We start from the raw sequence: 23,319 nt of genomic DNA, 5'->3' as shown, positions 1-23,319 counted from the left end.
ATCGACTTCTTTAACTTCCGCTAATGCCCCACCTCCCCCTCGTACCCCATCCGTTATTTGTTTATATACACACATTCTTTCCCTCACTCTCCTTTTTCTCCCTCTGTCCCTCTGACTATACCCCTTGCCCATTCTCTGGGTTTTTTTTCCCCCCCCTCCCCCTTTTCCTTCTCCTTGGGCCTCCTGTTCCATGATCCTCTCATAGCCCTTTTGCTAATCACCTGTCCAGCTCTTGACTCCATCCCTTCCCCTCCTGTCTGCTCCTATCATTTTGGATCTCCCCCTCCCCCTCCCACTCTCAAATCTCTTACTAGCTCTTTCTTCAGTTAGTCATGATGAAGGGTCTCGGCCTGAATCGTCGACTGTACCTCTTCCGAGAGATGCTGCCTGGCCTGCTGCATTCACCAGCAACTTTGATGTGTGTAACATGTACCTTTTGTCTGTTCTTAATTTCCACATAACCATGCTACTTAAACACATGTTAATTGGAAGTTTAATTCTGAGTGCTCAAGTTAATAGATTTACCTAGACACATAGCACTATTTTATTCCAGAATCATACTTCAAATCTCATTGCCATTTAAAGGGTGAAGCTACTAACACTGGAGACATCGGAGAGTTGCTCCAAACCCCACTGGAGGATCTGTGCAGCATGTCACAACGTGACGAGAGAGATCACTGATCTGTATTCAAGGGAAATCAGCTTCACACACTTTGATGTGCATGTAAATCTAGTAATATTACTAATCTATTAATTTTCCAATAAAAAGGGCTTCTATTCTCCCAAGGTTTAAGTAATCATTAATTAAAAGATTATAACTATGTTGCCTTCTGGAAACTCATTCTGCAACTTCATTCTAATGAGTTTGTGTAGCCAGCGCTAATCTTGGGATTAATCAGGGATAGTCAGCATAGGTTTGTTAGAAGGAGATCATGTCTAATCAATTGAATTTAATTTTTGAAAAAGAATACCAATGAGGGCATTGTGGTTAGTTTAGTCTGTATGGACTTTAGTAAGGCTTTTGACAAGGTCCCACATGGGAGTCTGGTCTAAAAAGTTTGAGCCTGTGGGACTGGTGGCAAGTTGGAACCAACACGGGTTTGTTACATGGAGGCAGAGGGTGATGGTGGAGTGTTACACTTGTGAGTAGGATCCTGTGACTGGTGGTGTACTTTGGTACTGGGACTTCTGCTGTTTGTTATGTACGTTAAAGATTGGGATGTGACTGATGGAGCTATGACGAGTTAATTCACAGATGACATGAAAGTTGATGATGTTAGTGATAGTGTGTAGTCTTAGGTGATAGGAGTGTATTGATCAGTTGATAAGATGCACAGAGCAATAGGGAGGATCTAACCTGGTCCCAACGTATCGATGTAGTTATAAAGAAGGCAAGACAGCGGCTGTGCTTCATGAGGAGTTTGAAGAGATTTGGCATGTCAACAAATACACTCAAAAACTTCTATAGATGTACCGTGGAGAGCATTGTGACAGTCTGCATCACTGTCTGGTATGGTTGGGAGGTGGGGGGGCTACTGCACAGGACTGAAGGAAGCTGCAGAGGGTTGTAAATTTAGTCGGCTTCATCTTGGGTACCCAGGGCATCTTCAAGGAGCAGTGTCTCAGGAAGGCAGTGTCCATTATTCACCTAGGGCATGCCTTTTTCTCACTGTTACCATCAGGTAGGAGGTACAGAAGCCTGAAGGCACACACTCAGCAATTCAGGAACAGCTTCTTCCCCTCTGCCATCTGATTCCTAAATGGACATTGAACTCTTGGACACTACCTCACTTTTTTTTTAATATGCAGTATTTCTGATTTTTGCACGTTTTTTAATCTATTCAATATACATATACTATAATTGATATTCTATGTTATGTAGTGCCTTGAACTGCTGCTGCTAAGTTAACAAATTTCATGTCACATGTCAGATAGGCTGTTTCTTTCCTTTGGAGTGATGGAGACTGAGAAGGGGATGTGGTGAGGAACATTGATGGGGTTGAATGTCACAAACCTTTCTCCATTACTGAAGTACCTGAAACCAGAAGGCACGGACTTTAAGTAAGGATTAAGAGATTTAGTGAGGATGAGAGGAAGAATTGTTTTCAACGCAGATCCAGCTAAAAAATAAACAGAAAATGCTGGAGTTGCTCAGCAGATCAGGTAGCATCTGTAGAAAGAAATGGGAGTTTCATGTCATCAGAAATCAGAACTTGGGTGCCAAGTTCTGTTATATCCTTTTGTGTGACTGAAACAATTGAACAATTTTACCAATTGCAAGTTGACAGGTATCACCTGTGACTGGGTTACATGAAAATCTGAATATTTTTCATGTTTTTCAAATGTGTGTATCTTCTGTGTCAGAAGTCTTTTTGTGTTATTTGATGGGTTGTTTGAATAGAACACAGAATAATCTCTCCCTCTCGCTCCCACTCTCAATCCCTCCCTCGCTCTCACACTTGTTTGCTCACCCACCACCCCCCACTCACCACCCCCCACTCACCACCCCCCACTCACCACACCCCACCCACCACACACCCCACTCACCACCCCCTCACCTCTCCACAACCCCCTCACCTCTCCAACCCCCCCCATACCCCCACCCTCTCTCACTCACCCAATCTCTCTCTCTCTCTCTCTCTCTCTCTCTCTCTCTCTCTCTCTCTCTCTCGCACACACACACACCTCTCCCCAACCCCCACTTCCTTCCCCCCATCCTCCCCACTTCCCTCTCTTTCCTTCTCCCCCTCCCCCTCACCAAGGTCAGGGAGGCGTAAGACAATGGCAGCATTTCTGCTGTTTGCAGGCGTTGCTTGTTTAAGTACCATGTTCCTGCCTGAGAAACAAGGTAAGAATACTTTTCACAGTTTTGATTCTCAGTGGTCTAATGCCGTAGGTAATAAAATATAATAAGTTCACCATTAGATTCTCCTGTAGCTATTTCCAGCATATTTGATTTCTGTGTCCCATAGTGACGGTATTATGCTATGTTGTTGCTCACTCACGCTAGTCAATAATTCCCCATCGTCTCCCTGTTTCTGTACTGGGATCATTTCTGTTGTCTTCCAATGTGTAAGAACTGTAGCGGAAGTTGTAGAATTCTGTAATATGTTAATCAGGGTGGCCACTACATGCATAGCCACACCTTTCAAAAACATAAGTGATTCTGCAGATGCTGGAAATCCAGAGCAACACACACAAAATGCTGGAGGAACTCAGCAAGTCAGCAAATGAATAAACAGTCGACATTTCGAGCTGAGACCCTTCATCAGGACTGGAAAGGAAGGGGAAAGACACCAGAATAAAAAAGTAGGGGAGGGGAAGTAGGACAAGCTAGAAGATGAATGTTGAATCTAGGTGGGTGGGAAAGGTAAAGGGCTGGAGAAGAAGGAATCTGATAAGAGAGGAGAGTGGACTATAGGAGAAAGGGAAGATGGAGGGACACCAGAGGGAAGTGATAGGCAGGTGAAGAGAAGAGGCAATTTCGGAAGAAGAAATCGATGTTCATGCCATCAGGTTGGAGACTACCCAGACAGAATATGAGATGTTGCACTGTCCTGAGAGAGGCCTCATCGTGGCAGAAGAGGATGCTGTGGACTGGTATATTGCATCAGGAATGAGATAGGAATTTAGCTGTTTGGCCACTGGGAAATTCTGCTTGGCAGATGGAGTGGAGGTGCTCTACAAAATTGTCCCCAATTTACGTCAATCTTACCATTTGTAGAGGAACCTGCATCAGGAGCGTCGGATACAGTAGACGACCCCACCAGATTCACAGGTGAAGTGTTTCTTCACCTGGGCAGACTGTTAGGGATCTGGATAGTCAGGTGTACTATTTCTGTCACTTGAAGGGATATGTGTTGGGAGGGAAATGAGTGGGATGGACAAGGGAATCACGGAGGGATCCTTGCGGAAAGTCTAGGACTAAGAACAATAGATTGTGAGGTGATGGGGAAATGAATGAGGGAGTCAGGGCAGAAAGATAGATCATCCATAACAGTGGAGGAGGTACAAGAGCCTTTTATCATTTACTCCACTGAAAGATGAATATAATTGTCTGTGTACATTGTCATGTGGTGGGGGGGAGGACATTAGTCCTTTTATATCCTGTTCTGACATTCTGTGCGATCATTACTGATTAGTGATCCAGCTCCATTTGTCCCATACCTAAAGACAAGCTTTTTATTTTTGTGACCAGATTTTGACATGGGATTCTTGGTGGACGTCACTTCAGTAGCTCTGTGTGGAAAGCTGGCTGTCAGTGCTGCCTTTAACATTGCTTATGTTTTTACTGCAGAACTGTATCCCACTGTGATCAGGTTAGTGCTTTTCATTCTTGCTGATTATACAGATCAGGCATATTTTCCTTAGTGACCTAAAAGACTTTCACACACAGCTTCTGGCTTCCCGGAATACTTGGCCACTTTTGCAGTGGAGGAAACAAGGCAGCCAATTTGCGCACAAAACCACCCACAATAATGCAATAATGATTTAATCATCTTATTGATAATGGAAATTCAAAGAGGAGTTAGACAGGGATGTGTTGCCTCACCAGAATTGTTTAATATCTATAGTGAAATGATTCTCAGAGAATAGAAGACCGAGATGGGATAAAGATTGGAAGTGTTAACATCAACAATTTTAGGTATGCAGACGATATCATCCTAATAGCAAGTGCTGCAGAAGACCTACAAATCCTCCTGGACAAAGTAGTACAAACAAGTGCAGATTTTGGTCTAATCATCAACTGTAAAAAAAAACACCAAATGTTTGGTAATATCAAAACAGCAGGATACTCCAACTGCCAATTGTACATCGGTAACCAAGAGACTGAACAATAGACCAGCTTTATTTACCTTGGTAGCCTTATAGTCATAGTCATAGTCATACTTTATTAATCCCGGGGGAAATTGGTTTTCATTACAGTTGCTCCATAAATAATAAATAGTAATAGAACCATAAATAATTACATAGTAATATGTAAATTATGCCAGTAAATTATGAAATAAGTCCAGGACCAGCCTATTGGCTCAGGGTGTCTGACCCTCCAAGGGATGAGTTGTAAAGTTTGATGGCCACAGGCAGGAATGACTTCCTATGACGCTCAGTGCTGCATCTCGGGGGACTGAGTCTCTGGCTGAATGTACTCCTCTGCCCACCCAGTACATTATGTAGTGGATGGGAGACATTAACCAAGATGGCATGCAACTTAGGCAGCATCCTCTTTTCAGACACCACCATGAGAGAGTCCAGTTCCATCCCCACAACATCACTGGCCTTACGAATAAGTTTGTTGATTACAAGATGCTAGAAGTAAAGTAGAAATAAAAAGAATTGCCATTGCCAAAACCAACTTCCAAAAAATGAAACCCATTTTTACCAACAGACACATTTCTATGACAACAAAGCTTAGGCTACTAAAATGTTACATCCGGTCAATCTTGCTGTATGCTTCCGAAACATGGACTATAACACCAGAACTCCAAAGAAGCTTAGCAGCAACAGAAATGTGGTTTCTTAGAAGAATGCTGAAAATATCATATAGAGAAAGGGTAACTAATGAGACAGTACTCCAACGTGCCCATACAAAAAGATCTTTAATGAGAACATTAAATGAGAGGAAACTTAAATTCCTGGGCCATGTCATCAGAAAGGGAGAAATAGAATGCCTTACATCCCTCTTTACGTCACTGATACAACAGTGGAAACTGCAAGCAGTGTCAAACTCCTGGGAACACACATCTCACACAGCCTGTTATGGTCCCGGAACACATCAAGAAAGTTCACCAAAGCCTTTACTTTCTGAGGAGGCTGAAAAAAGCCGGACTATGTACATCCATGTTCACATCATTCTACCGATATGCAGTAGAGAGCATCCTGACATGCTGCATCACTGTTTGGTATGGAAGCTGCAGTGGATAGGAAGGCTCTACAACCAGTAGTCAAAACTTCCAGCACATCACTGGCACCAGCCTATCTGCCATCAAGGGCAGATATACAAAAACATGCCAGAAAAATGCCAGCAACAGCTTGAAGGATCCCACCCACCCTGCTGATAGACTGTCCCAACCCATTAATAAGAAGACTATGTAGCATCCACACCAGGACCACCAGACTCAAAAACAGTTACTTTCCCCAAACTGTAACACTTCCACCCACTAACCCACCCATCCACACCCCAAACACCACTACTTTATCATTTCCTGTGTCGGATCTGATGGTTTTCTGATCTGCATGTTCTGTCAGGAATCCAAGAATGAGTTGAAAACTTGTTGCTTCATGATTGTTTATTGAAAGTTTAAACAAAGGAACAGGCACAGAACATGTGAAACTAAAGAAAAGAACCATGAACAAAGGCAAACTAAGATGGCAATTTTTTCAGAGACAGACACGTTTATTCTGAGTTAAAGCAAATTCCTGAGATAAGTGAAGGTCCTATTAGAAGACTCGCAGGTATAGAGTGTTTAACACTCAGCCAATGAAAAATGAAAGATGATAAATTGTTTTGTAACTGTTATATTGCTTTGCCACCAGTAGGTGAAGTCTAACACCACATATTGTGAAAATGACAAGTTAAAAATACAAGTTATACATTAGTGAAACTACAAATACAGTGTTGCTAAAGACTCATTAATCAAACTGATACCTTTTTAGAAGTATAAAGAGGAACTGATTTCAACACCTTATATGTCACCTTATATACAGACACTTCTGTGTCTACTTTCACTTTATGGACATACAATCACTTTATGTATATAAACTATCTTATGTATTTATGTTTATTGTGTTTTATTATCATTATTATTTTGTTCTTGGTCTTTTTGTGCTGCCTGGGGTCCAGAGTAACACATATTTTGTTCTCCGCAAAAGATATCACAATAAGATATATATACAGTGGCATGCAAAAGTTTGGGCACCCCTGGTCAAAATTTCTGTTACTCTGAATAGCTAAGCGGGTAAAAGATGAACTGATTTCCAAAAGGCATAAAGTTAAAGATGACACATTCTTTAATATTTTAAGCAAGAAAACTTTTATTTCCATCTTTTACAGCAGTGGTCCCCAACCACAAACAACAGCAAAGCATGTGCTACCAGGCCGCGAGGAAATGATATGAGTCAGCTGCACCTTTCCTCATTCCCTGTTTCACACACTGTTGAACTTGATGATAGGGTTGCCAACTGTCCCGTATTTGCCGGGACATCCCGTATATTGGGCTAAATTGGTTTCTCCCATATGCGACCGCCCTTGTCCTGTATATCCCCCGCTAAGGTAGAGTGTTCCTATGAAACCTTTCGTGCTGAAATGGCATAAAGCGATTAAACCAAAAGGTTCTATTTTAACTTCGTCAGTCCTCAGGACTTGTTTCCGAAATGCATCAGGCTTGTTTAGATATTCCTTTGAACCTTTTGAATAGAACTTTTTGGCTGCAATGAGCAAAGGTATATTTGGAGAAAAAAGGGTGCAGAGTTTCATGAAAAGAACACCTCTCCAACTGTTAAGCACAGGGGTGGATCGATCATGCTTTGGGCTTGTGTTGCAGCCAGTGGCATGGGGAACATTTACTGGTAGGGGGAAGAATGAATTCAATTAAATACCAGAAAATTCTGGAGCAAACCACACTGTCTGTAAAAAAAAAAGTCGAAGATGAAAAGAAGTTGGCTTCTACAACAGGATAATGAACCTAAACACACCTCAAAATCCACAATGGACTACCTCAAGAGGCGCAAGCTGAAGGTTTTGCCATGGCCTTCACAGTCCCCTGAGCTAAACATCAAGAATATGTGGATAGACCTCAAAAGAGCAGTGCATACAAGGCAGCCCAAGAATCTCACAGAACTAGAAGCTTTTTGCAAGGAAGAATAGGCAAAGATCCCCCAAACAAGAATTGAAAGACTCTTGGCTGGCTACAGAAAGCATTTACAAGCTGTGATTCTTGCCAAAGGGGGTTTTACTAAGTACTGCCATGCAGGGTGCCCAAACATTTGCTTCGGGCCCTTTTCCTTTTTTGTTATTTTGAAACTGTAAAAGATGGAAATAAAAAAGTTTTCTTGCTTAAAATATTTAAGAAATGTGTCATCTTTAACTTTATGCCTTTTGGAAATTAGTTCATCTTTTACTCGCTTAGCTATTCACAGTAACAGAAATTTTGACTGGGGGTGCCCAAACTTTTGCATATATTCTGTATAGTACTTTATTGTGCATGTATTACTCTGTACTGCAGCTACAAAACAACAAATTTCATGATATATGTACCTTTATTAGGTACAGGAGTGGAACCTGGTATGGTCTTCTGCCACTGTAGCCCATCCACTTCAAGGTTTGACATGCTAAATGTTCAGAGATTTATTTATTTAGAGATATGTAATGGGCCCTTCTGGCCCAATGAGACCATGCTGCCTAATTACACCCATGTGACCAACTAACCTACTAACCCTTATGTCTTTGAAATGTGGGAGGAAACCAGAGCACCCAGCAGAAACCCACACAGTCACAAGGAGAACATACAAACTCCTTTCAGGCAGTGGTGATAATTGAACCCAAGTCACTCGCACTGTGCTAATTGCCATGTTACGATGACACCCACACTGTTGTAACATATGGTTACCTGAGTTATTGTTATCTTCCAGAAGAATATAAAACTAGGAGCAAAATTAGGCAATTCGGCCCATTGAGTCTGTTCTTCATTTTCATCATGGCTGATCCACTTTCCCTCTTAACCCCATTCTCCTGCTTTTTTCCCATAACTTCTCACACCCCGACTAATCAAGAACCTAGCAACCTCCGCCTTAAGTACACCCAGTGACCTGGCTTCCATAGGCATATGTAGCAATTAATTCCACAGATTCACCACCCTCTGGCTAAAATTCCTCTTCACTCCGTTCTAAATGGACGTCCTCTATAATGGCTCACCCATTATAAGAGATATCCTCTCCACCTCTCCACATCTACTCTATCTAGGCTTTTCAACAGTCAGTAGACTTGAACTGAATACTAATGTTGCATTTGCCTTCCTCACCACCAACTCAACCTGCAAGTTAACCTTCAGGGAATCCTGCAGGAGGGCTCCCAAGTCCCCTTGTATCTTGGCCCTCTGAATTTTCTCCCTGTCTCGAAAGTAATCTACGCTTTCACTCCTCCTACCAAAGTGCATGACCATACACTTCTGGACACTGTATTCCATCTGCTACTTCTTTTCCCATTCTCCTAATCTGTCCTTCTGCAGCCTCCCTGCTTCCCCAACGCTACCTTCCCCTCTTTCTTTCTTTGTATCATCTGCAAACTTGGTCACAAAGCCATCAATTCCATTGTCAAAATCATTGACATACAGCATTAAAAAAAGCAGTCCCAACACAGACCTCCGCGGACAGTCATTGGCAGCCAGCCAGAAAAGGGTCCCTTTATTCTCATGCTTTGCCTCCTGCCAATCAGCTAATCTCCTATTCTTGCTAGTAACTTTCCATTGCTCTTACCTTGTTAAGCCACTTCGTGCGATACCTTGTCAAAGGCCTTCTGAAAAACTTAAGTACATAACATCCACTGATTCTCCTTTGTCTATCCTGCTTGTTATTTTCTCAAAGAATTCTAACAGATTTGTCAGACAAGTTTTCCCTTAAGGAAAGAGGTACCCCATCGAAGGCTTATTGAGAAAGTAAGGAGGCATGGTACCCAAGGGGACATTGCTTTGTGGATCCAGAACTGGCTTGCCCACAGAAGGCAAAGAGTGGTTGTAGACAGGTCATATTCTGCATGGAGGTCGGTGACCAGTGGTGTTTCTCAGGGATCTGTTCTGGGACCCTTACTCTTCTTGATTTTTATCAATGACCTGAATGAGGAAGTGGAGGGATGGGTTAGTAAGTTTGCTGATGACACAAAGATTGGGGGTGTTGTGGATAGTGTGGAGGGCTGACAGGGGTTACAGCGGGACATTGATAGGATGCAAAACTGGGCTGACAAGTGGCAGATGGAGTTCAACCCAGATAAGTGTGAAGTGGTTCATTTTTGTAGGTCAAATATGATGGCAGAATATAGTATTAATGGTAAGACTCTTGGCAGTGTGATCAGAGGGATCTTGGAGTCTGAGTCCATAGGACACTCAAAGCAGCTGTGCAGGTTGACTCTGTGGTTAAGAAGGCATACGGTGTATTGGCCTTCATTAATCGTGGAATTGAATTTAGGAGCCGAGAGGTAATGTTGCAGCTATATAGGACCCCGGTCAGACCCCACTTGGAGTACTGCGCTCAGTTCTGGTCGCCTCACTACAGGAAGGATGTGGAAGCCATAGAAAGGGTGCAGAGGAGATTTACAAGGACGTTGCCTGGATTGGGGAGCATGCCTTATGAAAACAGGTTGAGTGAACTCGGTCTTTTCTCCTTGGAGCAGCAGAGGATGAGCGGTGACCTGATAGAGGTGTACAAGATAATGAGAGGCATTGATCGTGTGGATAGTCAGAGGCTTTTTCCCAGGGCTGAAATGGTTGCCACAAGAGGACACAGGTTTAAGGTGCTGGGGAGTAGGTACAGAGGAGATGTCAGAGGTAAGTTTTTTTACGCAGAGAGTGGTGAGTGCGTGGAATGGCCTGCTGGCAATAGTGGTGGAGGCGGATACTATAGGGTCTTTTAAGAGACTTTTGGATAGGTACATAGAGCTTAGAAAAATAGAGGGCTATGGGTAAGCCTAGTAATTTCTAAGGTAGGGACATGGTCAGGACAACTTTGTGGACCAAAGGGCCTTTATTGCACTGTAGGTTTTCTGTTTCTATGAAACAATGCTGACTTTGGTCCATTTTATCATGTGACTCCAAGTATCCCAAAACCTCATTCTCAATAAAGGATTCCAACATCTTCCAAACAACAGAAGTCAGGGTAACTGGCTTATAATTTCCTTTCTTCTGCCTCCCTCCCTTCCTGAAGAGTAGACTGACGTGAAATTTTCCAATCCTCTAGAACCATGCCAGAATCTATTAATTCTTGAAAGATCATTAATATCCCCACAATCTTTTCAGCTACCTCTTTTAGAGCCCTGGGGTGTAGTCCAACTGGTTCAGGTGACTTATCTAACTTTAGACCTTTCAGCTTCCCAAGCACCTTCTCCCTTGGAATAGCAACTGCATTCACTTCTACCCCTGTCACTCTTGAAGTTCCAGCATATTGCCAGTGTCTTCCTCAACTTGCCTCACCCAAGCCTGTTGAGCCGAAACCTCCCCACTCTAACACTGACTTTCTTTTGGCTTGAACCAGTCTGGCCATTTTCCTCTGACCTTTCTCATTAACAATGCGTTGTTGCCCACAGAACTGCCGCTCACTGGATGTTTTGTTTTTGGCACCATTCTCTATAAAGATCCGCCATGATTTGATTGAATGACAAAGCAGACTTGAAGGGTCCGACGGTCTACTTTTCTGCATCTGTTCCTTTTATCGTATATCCTTAGGCATATCATATACTTTCAGTGGTTGAATAGGGAACCATGAGGAGAGGGACATTCTTAATTAAACTACCAGTGAGTCCTGTTTATAATTTAATAACTGGTTGGGGAGAAAGGGATTTAAGTCCCACATGGAACTTCAAGTCCAGTTATCTATAAGTATTTGTGCATAGGTTGAAACATGATGCAGATTTTGTTTTGATACAGGAATGCTGGATTGGGAATCTGCTCCATGTCGTGCAGGATCGGTGGGATTCTGGCACCTTTCGTGCCATCACTGGTTAGTCTTAACGTTTTCTTCTATATAATTTGCCTTTGCACATTGGCTTTATACTTTGGTGTAAGTTATTTATTTAACACAAAAGTGAATACACCTCAGTTGAAATGCTGTATCCAGCTTGGGCCACTACTTTGGGAGCAACAGTGAGATCAGGAAGGCAGTTCTGCTGCATTTCATGGAGAGCAAAGGGCATGACAAGGCACGGAAGTCATGGTCATCCACTGCAATCAAGGAAGACCTGAGATGTGATAACAACTCGTACCACTAGGCAGGGACTTCTGAGGTCAAGAGTGTGGAACTGCCCCAGTGGCTTTTCTACATTAAAAAGTCTCCTGTCATCATTGGACATGACTGACAACCAATCAATTAATCACTTTGGGAACAATGTTAAATGTGATCAGTGTTCAAAATTAAAGAGTTTTTATAGGGTAGATAGGGAGAATTTGTTTCTATTGGCAAGAGGTTGAGTACCAAAAAGAAATAGAGTTAATTGGCAAAGAGAGGTGTGAGAATTGTTGTACACATTCCTGTGATCTGGATTATAATGCCTTTTCTTCAGATATAGACCAGAGGGTGAATATTTATTATCACTCTTAACAAGGGGCATCATGGGTGAATAGCTGCCTCATGCTGTAATATTTTGTGATTGTATGATTGCTGAAGTAGCAAAGATATCTTAAAATGCGTTGTGTTCTTATTCTCCTATGCCACAGTGTGATTTCGTATGTATTATTGTGGAATGTTACTCTCTGATGTAATTTTCTAATTGAGTTGAAGTTTAAAGCCAGAGCAAGTTATTTGTTTTTCATTGAACGTTACAGTTAATCAGATAGTGTAATTCTAAGATCCCCACAATTAATTTCAAGAGCATGATAAACTGCACAAGCTAACTCTAATTGCTTGTTACTTAACCAAATTCCCACTCACAGCTTTAATAAAAATCAATGAATATAGACCTTAGTGTTAAGATTGTCATCTGTAGAAACCACCTCTGAACAAATTTTCCTGAATCATGTGCAGTCCTCCCAAGGTTACGACAGGGTTCCGTTCCTATGAGCTGTAACCTGCACAATTTGCAAGTTGAAAATGTGGTGAACCAAGTTCCCAAATGACTGACATTGCCTACAACTCAATAGCAGCTGTCTGACCATCTTGATCTCCTGAATGCTTGCTCATGTGTACATTAGTTGGACATTCATGAGTTGTGTAGGGCCTGTAATTTAATTGAATAAACAGAACAATAACAAGGCATTTTACCCAATCAGTCCCTGCCGTTGCTTAATTTGTATTTATGTGTTCAATCCTTCCTCCTCAATCACCATAACCATTTAGTTCCTTCTGTTCAGTATGCTTATCTTTTCATCCCTTTATCCTTCTACACTTAGTGGCCACTTCATTATCAACACGAGTGGAACCCGGTGTGAACTTCTAGTTCAAGGCTCAATGTGTTGTGTGTTCAGAGATGCTCTTCTGCACACCACTGTTGTAACGTGTGGTTATTTGAGTTACTGTCACCTTCCTGTCAGCTTGAACTGACAGTGACTTGTGATCGTAAAAAAGACGTAAAGGAAGAACAAATTCACCTTTGCTTGGACTCAGATTGGCCGCTGCATCCTAGCGCACCCTCTTACCAGAAGACCATAGTCATGCTTTCTCTTACCACTTGCATACTCAGTGAACTCAGCCTGTCCAATCTGTTAACCTCATCATTATCATGCTCACTTCCTTCTCAACTAATAGCTGAACTGCCTTATAGTACAAGCGTATTGCCAAGATGTTCACCTACTTCTGTTTCTCTTAATTGCTTTAGTTCATTTCCAATAATTAGTTCCAAAAGCAGATGTTCTCTTGATGGCCATTACTTTTTCTACTGCCATTATATTATCATTAATGATAACTCTAGCTTCTCCTTCTCATGTTTTGCTTTTTTATCTTTATTAAATACTTCCAGTCAAGATGGTACTGAGCTGTGGTCACATCGTTAGCTTCTGTTGGTTGATTACACAAATGACGTATTGCACTGTATATTTCGATGCCCATGTGATAAACTAATCTGAATCCAAATTAAATATTGCAAACCCTGATCCTGCGTCATTTTTTTTTTACAAATGTCTTGGATTTCCTATCAGCACTGGTTCCTGGTGTTGCCTCTGGTTTCCCTGTTTTTAATTCTTGTATTCATTACTGAGTTTTACTCATGCACAGAAAGAATATTGCTCTGTTGTCTCTGGTTTAATTTACTTTGGACGATGTTTGATCTAATAACTTATTGTTGGTTTATAACTCTTCCACTATTTGAGGAATGTCATTTTAAAAGCAATAGTGTTGAATTATTTTCTATTCAAGTTAGGTACAAAGTAATTTAGAAAACAGTGTTATAGCACCTGTGACCTTGAGTGTTATTTTAATTACATCTGCCCTGGTGTTTTGTTTGTTAATGCTCCTGTGAAATGTCTTGGAATATTTTTGCTGCACACAAGTGACTATTTAATTGAAGTTATTTGCTACATCTGTCTTCTTTAACAATTGAATACTGAGGTGAGTATTTTTAATTTTCAGAAATCTTTGAATCCCTCTATGCCATTTATCATCTTCGGGATTGCTGGAATGTCAGGAGGATTTTTGGGACTTCTTCTCCCAGAAACCTTAAACAAACAAATTGCAGAGTCCATAGAAGACCTCAACCCTCCAGACTACCTGCATCTTGAAGACAGAAGGAAAAAAGCAAGTTTAATTTCTTACTGTTATTTTTTCTATCAATCTCAGATAAAGTGCAAAAGTTACAGTTCTACTTTCTGGATCTAATCTATTATTTATCTTTTTCTCAATCCAGAAGTTGTAGAGTGTCTTCTCACACAAGCATTCGTCCAAAAGCATTCAAATCGGCAGGAAAGATTGTCTAATTTTAAGTGCTGATTACATTCACACAAATTAATCTTCTGTAGCCTCTTGTGCTTTAAAAAAATCTACACTGGAAATTGACTGAACCTGTGCACAAAACTGGGACCCTGCTGTAGATGAAATGAATCGCTGTGCCAAGTTTCTATTAATTGCACCAGGTTAGCCTCTGCTTTTGGCTACGTTGACACTACATTGATCTTTTTAAACTGAAGGATTAGAATTTAAGGAGTATGATCAGTATTGGGTCATAAGTTTCCTTGAGCTGGCCCAGACATTAAATAAGCACATGACTGATTCTTTAGTCTGTCCACATTTCATTCCATTCGTCGTATCCCTTTCAATCCTATCTTCGAGTACATTCCATGGCAGAGCATTTGCAGCACTGAGAATTCTGAACAACTTTCTTCTCAGCCATAAATACACCACCCCTTCTTCTGATTTTATGGCTGTAGCTTCAGACTCACCAACCAGAGTATCATCCCTCTTTTAATTCATACATCAATAAGGTCACATCAGCCTCAATGGTGCAAGTATATCATACTCAGTATGTGCTTCTACAAAATTCCCATCATTTGTAGAATAATTTTAATGAACCTTTAATATTGGGGCTGCAAGCTGGTGTACATTTCCTGCTGCATGGACCAGAATTCCATGTGGCACTCCGATAAAGACTGATCAAAACCCCATTAAATTACAGCAATATTTCTTTTCCTTGGAATTTAACCCCTTTGCACAAAGGTTCATGTATCATTTGTCTTCCTGATCACTTGACCTGCTGTTAATTTTCTGTCTTCTGAAAATGCAGACCACTGTATACCAGCTTCCTATACTATTTCTTTCCACCACATAGAATTATCTTTTATTTGTCTACCTTATTGTGAGAGAACTGTGTAGATGGAGCATTGTCTACATTTGCTAGAGGAGGTGGTAGGGGCAGGTTCAATTTAAAAAATTTAAAAGGCATTTTGGCAGGCTTATGGGTAGGAAATGTTTAGAGCGGTATGGACCAAATGCAGACAAGAGGAACAGCTCACGTAGATACCTTAGTCACCCTGTATGAGTTGAGCCCAAGGGCTGGTTTCTGTGCTGTTTCCGTGTCTCTATTACCCCCTCATTTGTTACCAATTCGCTGACAATATCTCTTTGAAAACATTTCACATCATCCTCAGAAGCCTCTTCCTAACCAAGCTTTGTTTCTTCCATAGACATAGACGGAAGCGATGTAAAATATCTATCTCAGATAAGCTGAAGATGCTGGAGGGTGATGATGGAACTAGATAGGGAGGGGTGACAGGTGGAGACTGATAGGGAAGGGAAATGAAACCAGGTAGGAGAGGAAGAGCCTTGGAAAAGGATCAGAGGGAGAAAGAAAGGAACATAGTCTGCAGTTTGCCTGAAATTGAGTATTCATACCATTAGTATCTAGATTATCCAGACAGAATATGAGGTGTTGTTCTAGTTTGTGTGAGGCTTGCCTCTGGCAGTGAAGAAGGCTGATGGCAGACAGGTAAGTGTGGGATGGGGAGGGGAGTTGAAATGACATCCCACCTCAAGCACAGGATGTCCATGAAGGATAGAGTGTGAAATGGTTGGCTGATCTGTGGTTGTTGGCACTGATGTGGAAGAGGCTACATCACGGGCACCAAGTGCAGTAGCTGAGGTTGGAGGAGGTGCACATGAATGTCTGGCTCACTTGAAAGGACTATTTAGGCCCAACTATTGCATCTCCTACGGAGAGACTGGTCCCAACAAAAAGCAAAAGCTTCTGACTGGTAGTGGGATTGTGCAGCTGGTGGATATGATGGTGGATGATGTGCTGGATGTGGAGACTGGGTTGAGTAAAAAAATAAACACCTGGGGAACTTTGGGTGCTGGGTCAGAGAAGTCTAGGAAATGGTGGACATGGAAGTGAAAGCTTCGTCAACCACAGTAAGGAAAAGCCGTATTCCTGAAAAAGGAGGACATTTCAGATGTCAGGAATAGAAAGCCTCATCTTGAGGACAGATGCAATGAAGACAGAGAAACTGAGAGAAAGTGGTGTTGTCCTTACAGAAGACTGGGTGGGAGGAGGTGTAGTCGATGTAGCTGTGGGTGTTTTGTTCAGTACAGTGGTGCAGCTGCTCGAGCTGCTGCCTCACAGTTCCAGCAACCCAGCTTCAGTCTTGATTTCCAGTGCCATCTGTGTCAAGTTTGAATGTTCTTCCTGAAAACATGAGCTGCTCCTATTGCCTCTCCTTCTCAAAGATGTGGGACTGGGTGGGCTAAGTGGCCACCGTAAATCACCCCCACTTGTAAGTAAGTGGTAGAATCTGGGGACAAGAGCAAAATCAGATAAATGAGTGCTTGATGGTCATTGCGGACTTGTAGGACCAAACGGCCTATTGCCATGCTGTTTAATTCTATGAAAAGCTGAGATTTCTGTATCCCAAGTATCTATCCCCACCTGACTTGCAGCCACATTCTCCTGTCTCTTACCATTAATCATATCTAAATCACAAGAGTAATTGCTTCCAGATCAAATTGTATTTTTCTCTCTGAGGCATTGTAGCGACCTGAACTCAACTTCGGAATTGTACTCAGGTTTATTATCACTGTGATGTATAATGTAAAATTTGTTGCTTTGAGAGGCAGTACAGTGCAAAGGTATACAATCCTATAGATTGCAATCGTAAATAGTGCAAAAAGAAGGAATAACGAAGTAATGTTTATGGTTGTCAAACTCGGCAACACTAAGCCAGACTTTGCAGGAAGCACACAGTTTCTGCTGGACGTGCTATTTAGTATTGTACAGGTCTCCACACACTCCCAAATGATATAATTATGACACACAGTATGTACTGACATTCCTATCAAACCACACCACATCTTTTATATTCCCAGTTTTGATACTTTAATAATCCTAGTTTTCTGTTTACAGCAATGCCCTGGTTTAAAGAGTGAAAAATGAGTCACCTATCTGAAGTAATTTGTCATTATTGCTCGCATCCCTTATGTATTCTTGGGCCTGTATAGCTCCCAGTCCCCTATGGTCATTTTATTCGCAGCTCTCTGTCTCATACTCTCCTATTTTATCTCTGTTGCACTCTCCCCCACCCCCCCAAAGAATTCCAATGTGAGCAGATTCATTATTTAGTAACTGAAGAAATAAATTTGATTCTTTAATTTTATTAAGAATTCAATCAAACTCTTAAATAGTTATTACCTTAAATTTCATGTATTTTTCTGCAACAGTAGAACATCAAATTCATTCCCATGTAGATTGGGGGACCTTTCGTCAATTACCTTTGCTCCATCCACCACCCATTTCAGTTCAACTTCCCATTCACACATGTTGGTCCGTGGCACTCTTCTCTTATCACGATGAGGCCCCACTCAGGTTGGAGGAGCAACACTTCATATTCTGCTGGGTAGCCTCCTACTTGATGGCTTGAATTCTGACTAACTTGTCTAACTTGTGGTATTATATATCCCACCTCCCCCTTCTCTCCTTTTCCATTCCCCATTCTGGTACTCCTCTCATCCCCTCTCTTCTCACCTGCCTATCGCCTCCTTCCAATGCCCCTCCTGCTTCCCTTTCTTCATGGTCCCATCTTCAGTCCCTTACCTATCACCTCCTAGTTTCTCACTTCATCCCCCTTCCCCACCATCCACCTTCTGTCTCACCTTCCAGCTGCCGGTCTGTACTCCTCCCCTCCTTCCCCCCTTCTTATTTTGGCTTCTTCGCCCTTCCTTTCCAGTCCCACATTACGGGACTACATGCAAGCGAGTTGAAAGAATAATTTTAAACACAGTCTTCAGGACTGTTAATATCCCGTAAAGTGGCCAAGGTTCATTGTACATGGACAGGCTTCTCCATCTATTGAGAATGTATAGGTCGTCCCTGGGTTATTAAAGTGTTTCATTTTTATGGAACAAGTGAAGTTTGCTAATAAATGGGAAGATATGTCTGCACTTATACAAAATCACTCAATATAGTGACGACGTCTCCACTGAGCTGAGGTGGAAGTGGCCGGCTCTGATGTCCTTTCAAACTTTATCAAAAACATCTTAACAAGTGAAGAGTGAACTGGTGTTTTTCACCAAGTCATTGGGTATATTTAAAATAGAGGTTGATAGGTTCTTGATTAGTAAGGACATCAAAGGTTACGGAGAGAAGCAGGAGAAAGTGGTTGAGAAGGATTATAAATCAGTCATGATGGAATCCGATCACAAACAAGAGAAAATCTGCAGATGCTGGAAATCTGAGCAACACACTCAAAACGCTGGAGGAACTCAGGCCAGGCAACATCTTTGAAAAAGAGTATTGTCGACTTTTCAGGCCGAAACCCTTCAGCAGGATTGTAGAAAAAAAGCACCAAGGAGTAGATTTAAAAGGTGAGGGGAGGGGAAAGAGAAACACAAGGTGATACATGAAATCTGAAGGAGAAGGGATGAAGTAAACTGTTGGAAAGTTGATTGGTGAAAGGGACAGAAGGCTATGGAAGAAAGAAAACTGGAGATGAGCACCAGAGGGAGTCGATGGGCAGGTAAGGAGATAAGGTGAGAGAGGGAAAAGGGGATGGGGAATGGTGAAGGAGAGGGGGTGGGTAGAGGACATTACCAGAAGTTTGAGAAATCGATGTTCATGCCATCAGGTTAGAGGTTACCCATGCGGAATATAAGGTGTTGTTTTTCTAACCTAAGTGTGGCCTCATCACGACAGTGGAAGAGGCTATTTATAGACACATCGGAATGGGAAGTGGAATTAAAATGGGTGGCCGCTGGGAGATCCTGCATTCCAAGATGGAATGGTGGAGCAGACTCGATAGGCCAAATGGCATAATTCTGCTCCTGTGTCTTAATGGTCTCCTTTCTAAAATGCCTTTATAGTATCAAATATTCTCATTGGTACCTCTTCAGGCCTAGGTCAATCTTCCTAAGTTAGGGTTCTGCTCATCTAACATTACCAACTATTCTACAAATTTCCTCAGAAATGCTGCCAACCCTTTTGTAGTGAATCCCTTTTCATGTTCCGGGATTTCAACTTCTCTTCTAGCTGCTTTTTCAATTTGTTAAGATCTTCATAGCTCTGATTGTCGATGTGTTAGTTATGTCCTCCTTGTTACTCTTATACTGAGGTTGATTACCAGCAGCCACCGCTTTCTCCTTCATATTTTCTATCGTCTTAAAAAAAAACCTTGGAAGTTAATGTTAAGACAACATTTCTTCCATACACCAATTTTACTTTACTTTAGTCCATGCGTGCATTTGTAATGTACTTGTGTGACTTCCAGAATTCACTTAAGGACTTGTACTGTATTGCTTTGAAACCTATACTATAATAGCCTGAGAAAATTCTTTATGAATATAGTATGCTTTAAAAGATGTAATTATACCTTCATCCATTGGCTGGAGAATGTCTGTTGTGTTCTGTGGCGTGTACTCAACCTTGGTATTTAGATGAAAATCATCCAAAAATGGAATATGCCAGAGCCATGATCAAACACCGGTAAAATCTTGAATGGCAAATTGCTGCAAGCACAGTATTGTTATACTTCAGGAACAAATAGGTTCATGAACCAGTGTTCAGAAAGGACCAATATCACCCAAACCATTTTGTTGGGCTTTCAGATGGCTGAAAGACTTGCCTTCCAAGAGCTCTAGTGTTCTAGAACTAATAAATAAGCAAAGGGTTATGTTTGTAATCACCCACAGCTTCCCCACCAAGCAATAGTGTCAGTGCTAGGGCTGATAAGGGAAGTCAAAGAGAGCATAAAAACAAAAGATAGGGCATACGATATAGCAAAAGTTAGTGGGTAGCTAGAGGACTGAAAATATGAAGGTAAGCTAACCAATAATATAAAAGATGATACCAAAAGTTTTTTCAAATATATAAGAATAAGAGAGGTGAAAGTAGGTATTAGGCTGCTGGAAAATGATGCTGCTGAGGTAGTATTCGGGGACAAAGAAGTGATGGGCAAACTCTTAAGTATTTTGCATCAGTCTTCACTATGGAAGACTCCAGCAGTATGCCAGAGATTCGAGAGTGTCAGGAGTAGAGGTGAGTGTGGTTGCTATTACTAAGGAGAAGGTGCTTGTGAACCTGAAAGGTCTGAAGGTAGTTAAGTCACCTGGACCAGATGGACTACATCCCAGGGTTCTGAAAGAGGTAGCTGAAGTGACTGTGTAGGCATTTAATAGTGATCTTTCTAGGAGGACTGGAAAATTGCAAATGTCACTCCACTCTTTAAGAAGGGAGCAAGGCAAAAGACAATTGTTGTGAAGAGATGATCTTATCCATTGTGAAATTCTGAATGTTAAGTGAACTCTTGTGTTCTTCCTTGATTAAGCTCGTTCGACTACAGGAAGACACAGGATCATGAACACCGGAGACTGTGACTGAACGGATGCCTCCAATGGATGTAAGGAGTGAAACCTCGGATTCGGATATCTGCGGACATTACAGAAGATGTCAAGAGGGGTTATATGACCAGCTCGGGTCTTTTGAAATTCATTGTTTAAGATCGGTTAGTTATTCTTAGTGACAATATGTTGCTAAGGGAAGAATTCCTCAAGCAGGAAAGATTTACCTCAATTATTTATTTTGTAACATTTGTTTGGTAGCAAGTGATAAATATTTTTGTGAGATTTATAACTATACAATTTTGCAAGTATTTTTACTTGTGACCTGGAATTTTTAAGTTTAATAATGTTGAGTATAAGCTATTTGAGTAATATAGTCTTAAAGTTTATTTTTTACATAGGGAGTATTTGTAAGCCAATGGGATATTAATATCAAATTTAAATGTAGAATGTAAATGTCAAACTGTGGGAGCTCAGCACTATTAACCTTTTACAGTAATACAAATTGCAAAATAACTGAAAGACTTACAATGGGAATAGTATGTACTGAGCACACTTTATACTCATTCTTCCTATTTGAATGCTCGAGATTTGAATAGTTTCCTATTTGAATGCTCGAGATTTAAGAAAACCCAGATCTGTTGACCTTTTCATGTCGATTTTGCGCTGCTTTCATCTTGCGCTACTTCCATTCTGAATTAAGAGCCCTGAAATGCTATAGTTCTGTAGTTTATAAGAAAGTTTGTTTTGCAAGTATAGCACATATCTCTGCCTTTCTTTTTCTGTGTGTTGGATCTATGATTCAAATGACTTGGGTTATACTTCTCAAATCCAATGACATTTTCTTCACTGCGTGGTCCTAATTACTCTCCAAGATCCTCTGTGGAAAAGTGTGAGTGTTTAGGATAACTGATGGGGAATGGCTACTTGATATCCATCTGGGAGGTGGTATAGCACAGGTAATTTTGCAAATCAAGAGTTAAGCCTCCAGCATTGGCTGGAGGAGGAAAGAGATGGAAGTTGTTTTTTTTAAAAAAAAAAACAAGAAAATCAAGTTTATAATCAATAAGGAAGAGGACCACACAAAATGGAGAACAATGAAACAATTGGACCAATGCAAGCTGTCTTTTACCAATTGCAATTTTGCACATTGTATCGGCTTCCATAGGCATAGTTCATGCTACTCTATGAAAATAAGCAAGTTTATACTGTAACTTGTATCTTACAATATCATTGTTAGAGTTAAAAATGGAAAGAATAAAGCTTTTCCGGGAAAAAAAAGTTTCTTTGAACCTTCTAGCAGCTTGAAGTTAGAATGTAGTACAGCTATAAATCAGAGTGTTTCTTACCCTTGGTGGTTACCCTTTATCAATATAAATTACAACTCTGTGGGAACAGTAAGAATACAACACAGTATTGGCCTTGTTCTTGCCGATCTTGCCTTACATAGAGCAGAGATGGCAGAAGTTAGGTTTTAACCAGCCTGTCCCCTTTGTAGACCCCACCCATTTCATGAAGCATACTTGGATGGCCAGTGGAAATCTGGCCCTTATTGATAAATAATAATGCAAAGTCAAGCAACACACATCAAAGTTGCTGGTGAATGCAGCAGGCCAAGCAGCATCTGTAGGAAGAGGTGCACTCGACGTTTCAGGCCAAGACCCTTCGTCAATAATGCAAAGTCTTTGACTTTCATGTTTTGTTTCAAAACTATTGTGGTTTTATTGTGGTTTGAGTAGTTCTCAGAAGTGCTTATCTTAACACATTTGTTTATATGCTCAGTCTAAGCCAAGGCAGATACCTGACTGGATTATACAAGTATTTAAGCGGAAATTTGCCGTGTGCATTGCTTCACCATAGACTGTGTCAAAGTAAATAAAGCTATGATTAACCCACTGCAGACTCTAGCATTTTCTTGTTTTTACATTGTCCAAAATATTGTCAAACATCTTGTTTACTAATTTATAATGTGTGGTACAAGATGGTGATAAATACTAAGAACTGGGCGTAAAATTATTAGCATTTTGGAAGTCTGCTTGAACTTTGTCTTTAGGCTTTGGAAGATCAAAGTTGATCAACTAAAGGAGGAAGAAGAAATGACTGGGTACCTTTGCAACCTCAGGACCTCCCAAAATACTCTATAGTTGTTGAAATACAATTGAAGTTAGAAAGACTGCAGTCAATCTGTGTGAAATGTTTTCCTACAAGTAGCAGTGTGAATGTAAGTAGATTACCTGTTTTGGTGGTGGTAGTTGAAAATCATATGTGGCTAGAATATTGAAGAAACTCTTCAAAATGCAAAAAGGCCATGTTTCAATATCTCATCTGCAAGACTGCAGCTCCAAAAATGCAGCATTTCACTGTATGCTTCAG

At 41.1% G+C, this 23,319-nt stretch overlaps 1 protein-coding gene across 3 annotated transcripts in view; it reads left to right on the top strand.

Annotated features, from left to right (window-relative positions):
* slc22a15 (solute carrier family 22 member 15) overlaps positions 1-22,835 on the top strand; it is a 46,310-nt gene extending 23,475 nt beyond the window's left edge. For 2 of the 3 annotated variants that reach the window (XM_072239182.1, XM_072239181.1), the window contains 5 exons: positions 2,763-2,848; positions 4,199-4,319; positions 11,631-11,703; positions 14,263-14,427; positions 20,934-22,835. In XM_072239182.1, coding sequence (XP_072095283.1) covers positions 2,763-2,848; positions 4,199-4,319; positions 11,631-11,703; positions 14,263-14,427; positions 20,934-20,966 — 478 coding nt within the window. In that variant the 3' untranslated portion in view covers positions 20,967-22,835. Of the gene's footprint in view, positions 1-2,762; positions 2,849-4,198; positions 4,320-11,630; positions 11,704-14,262; positions 14,428-14,536; positions 14,763-20,933 lie in introns of all 3 variants that reach the window. The other variant, XR_011882691.1, reaches the window with a different exon arrangement.
* The last annotated feature ends 484 nt before the right edge of the window (positions 22,836-23,319 follow it).

The sequence above is a fragment of the Mobula birostris genome, chromosome 21, assembly GCF_030028105.1.
Source record: "Mobula birostris isolate sMobBir1 chromosome 21, sMobBir1.hap1, whole genome shotgun sequence".
Lineage (NCBI taxonomy): Eukaryota > Metazoa > Chordata > Chondrichthyes > Myliobatiformes > Myliobatidae > Mobula > Mobula birostris.
Note: the sequence above shows the minus strand (reverse complement) of the source record. Positions and strands in the feature narration are given on the sequence as shown.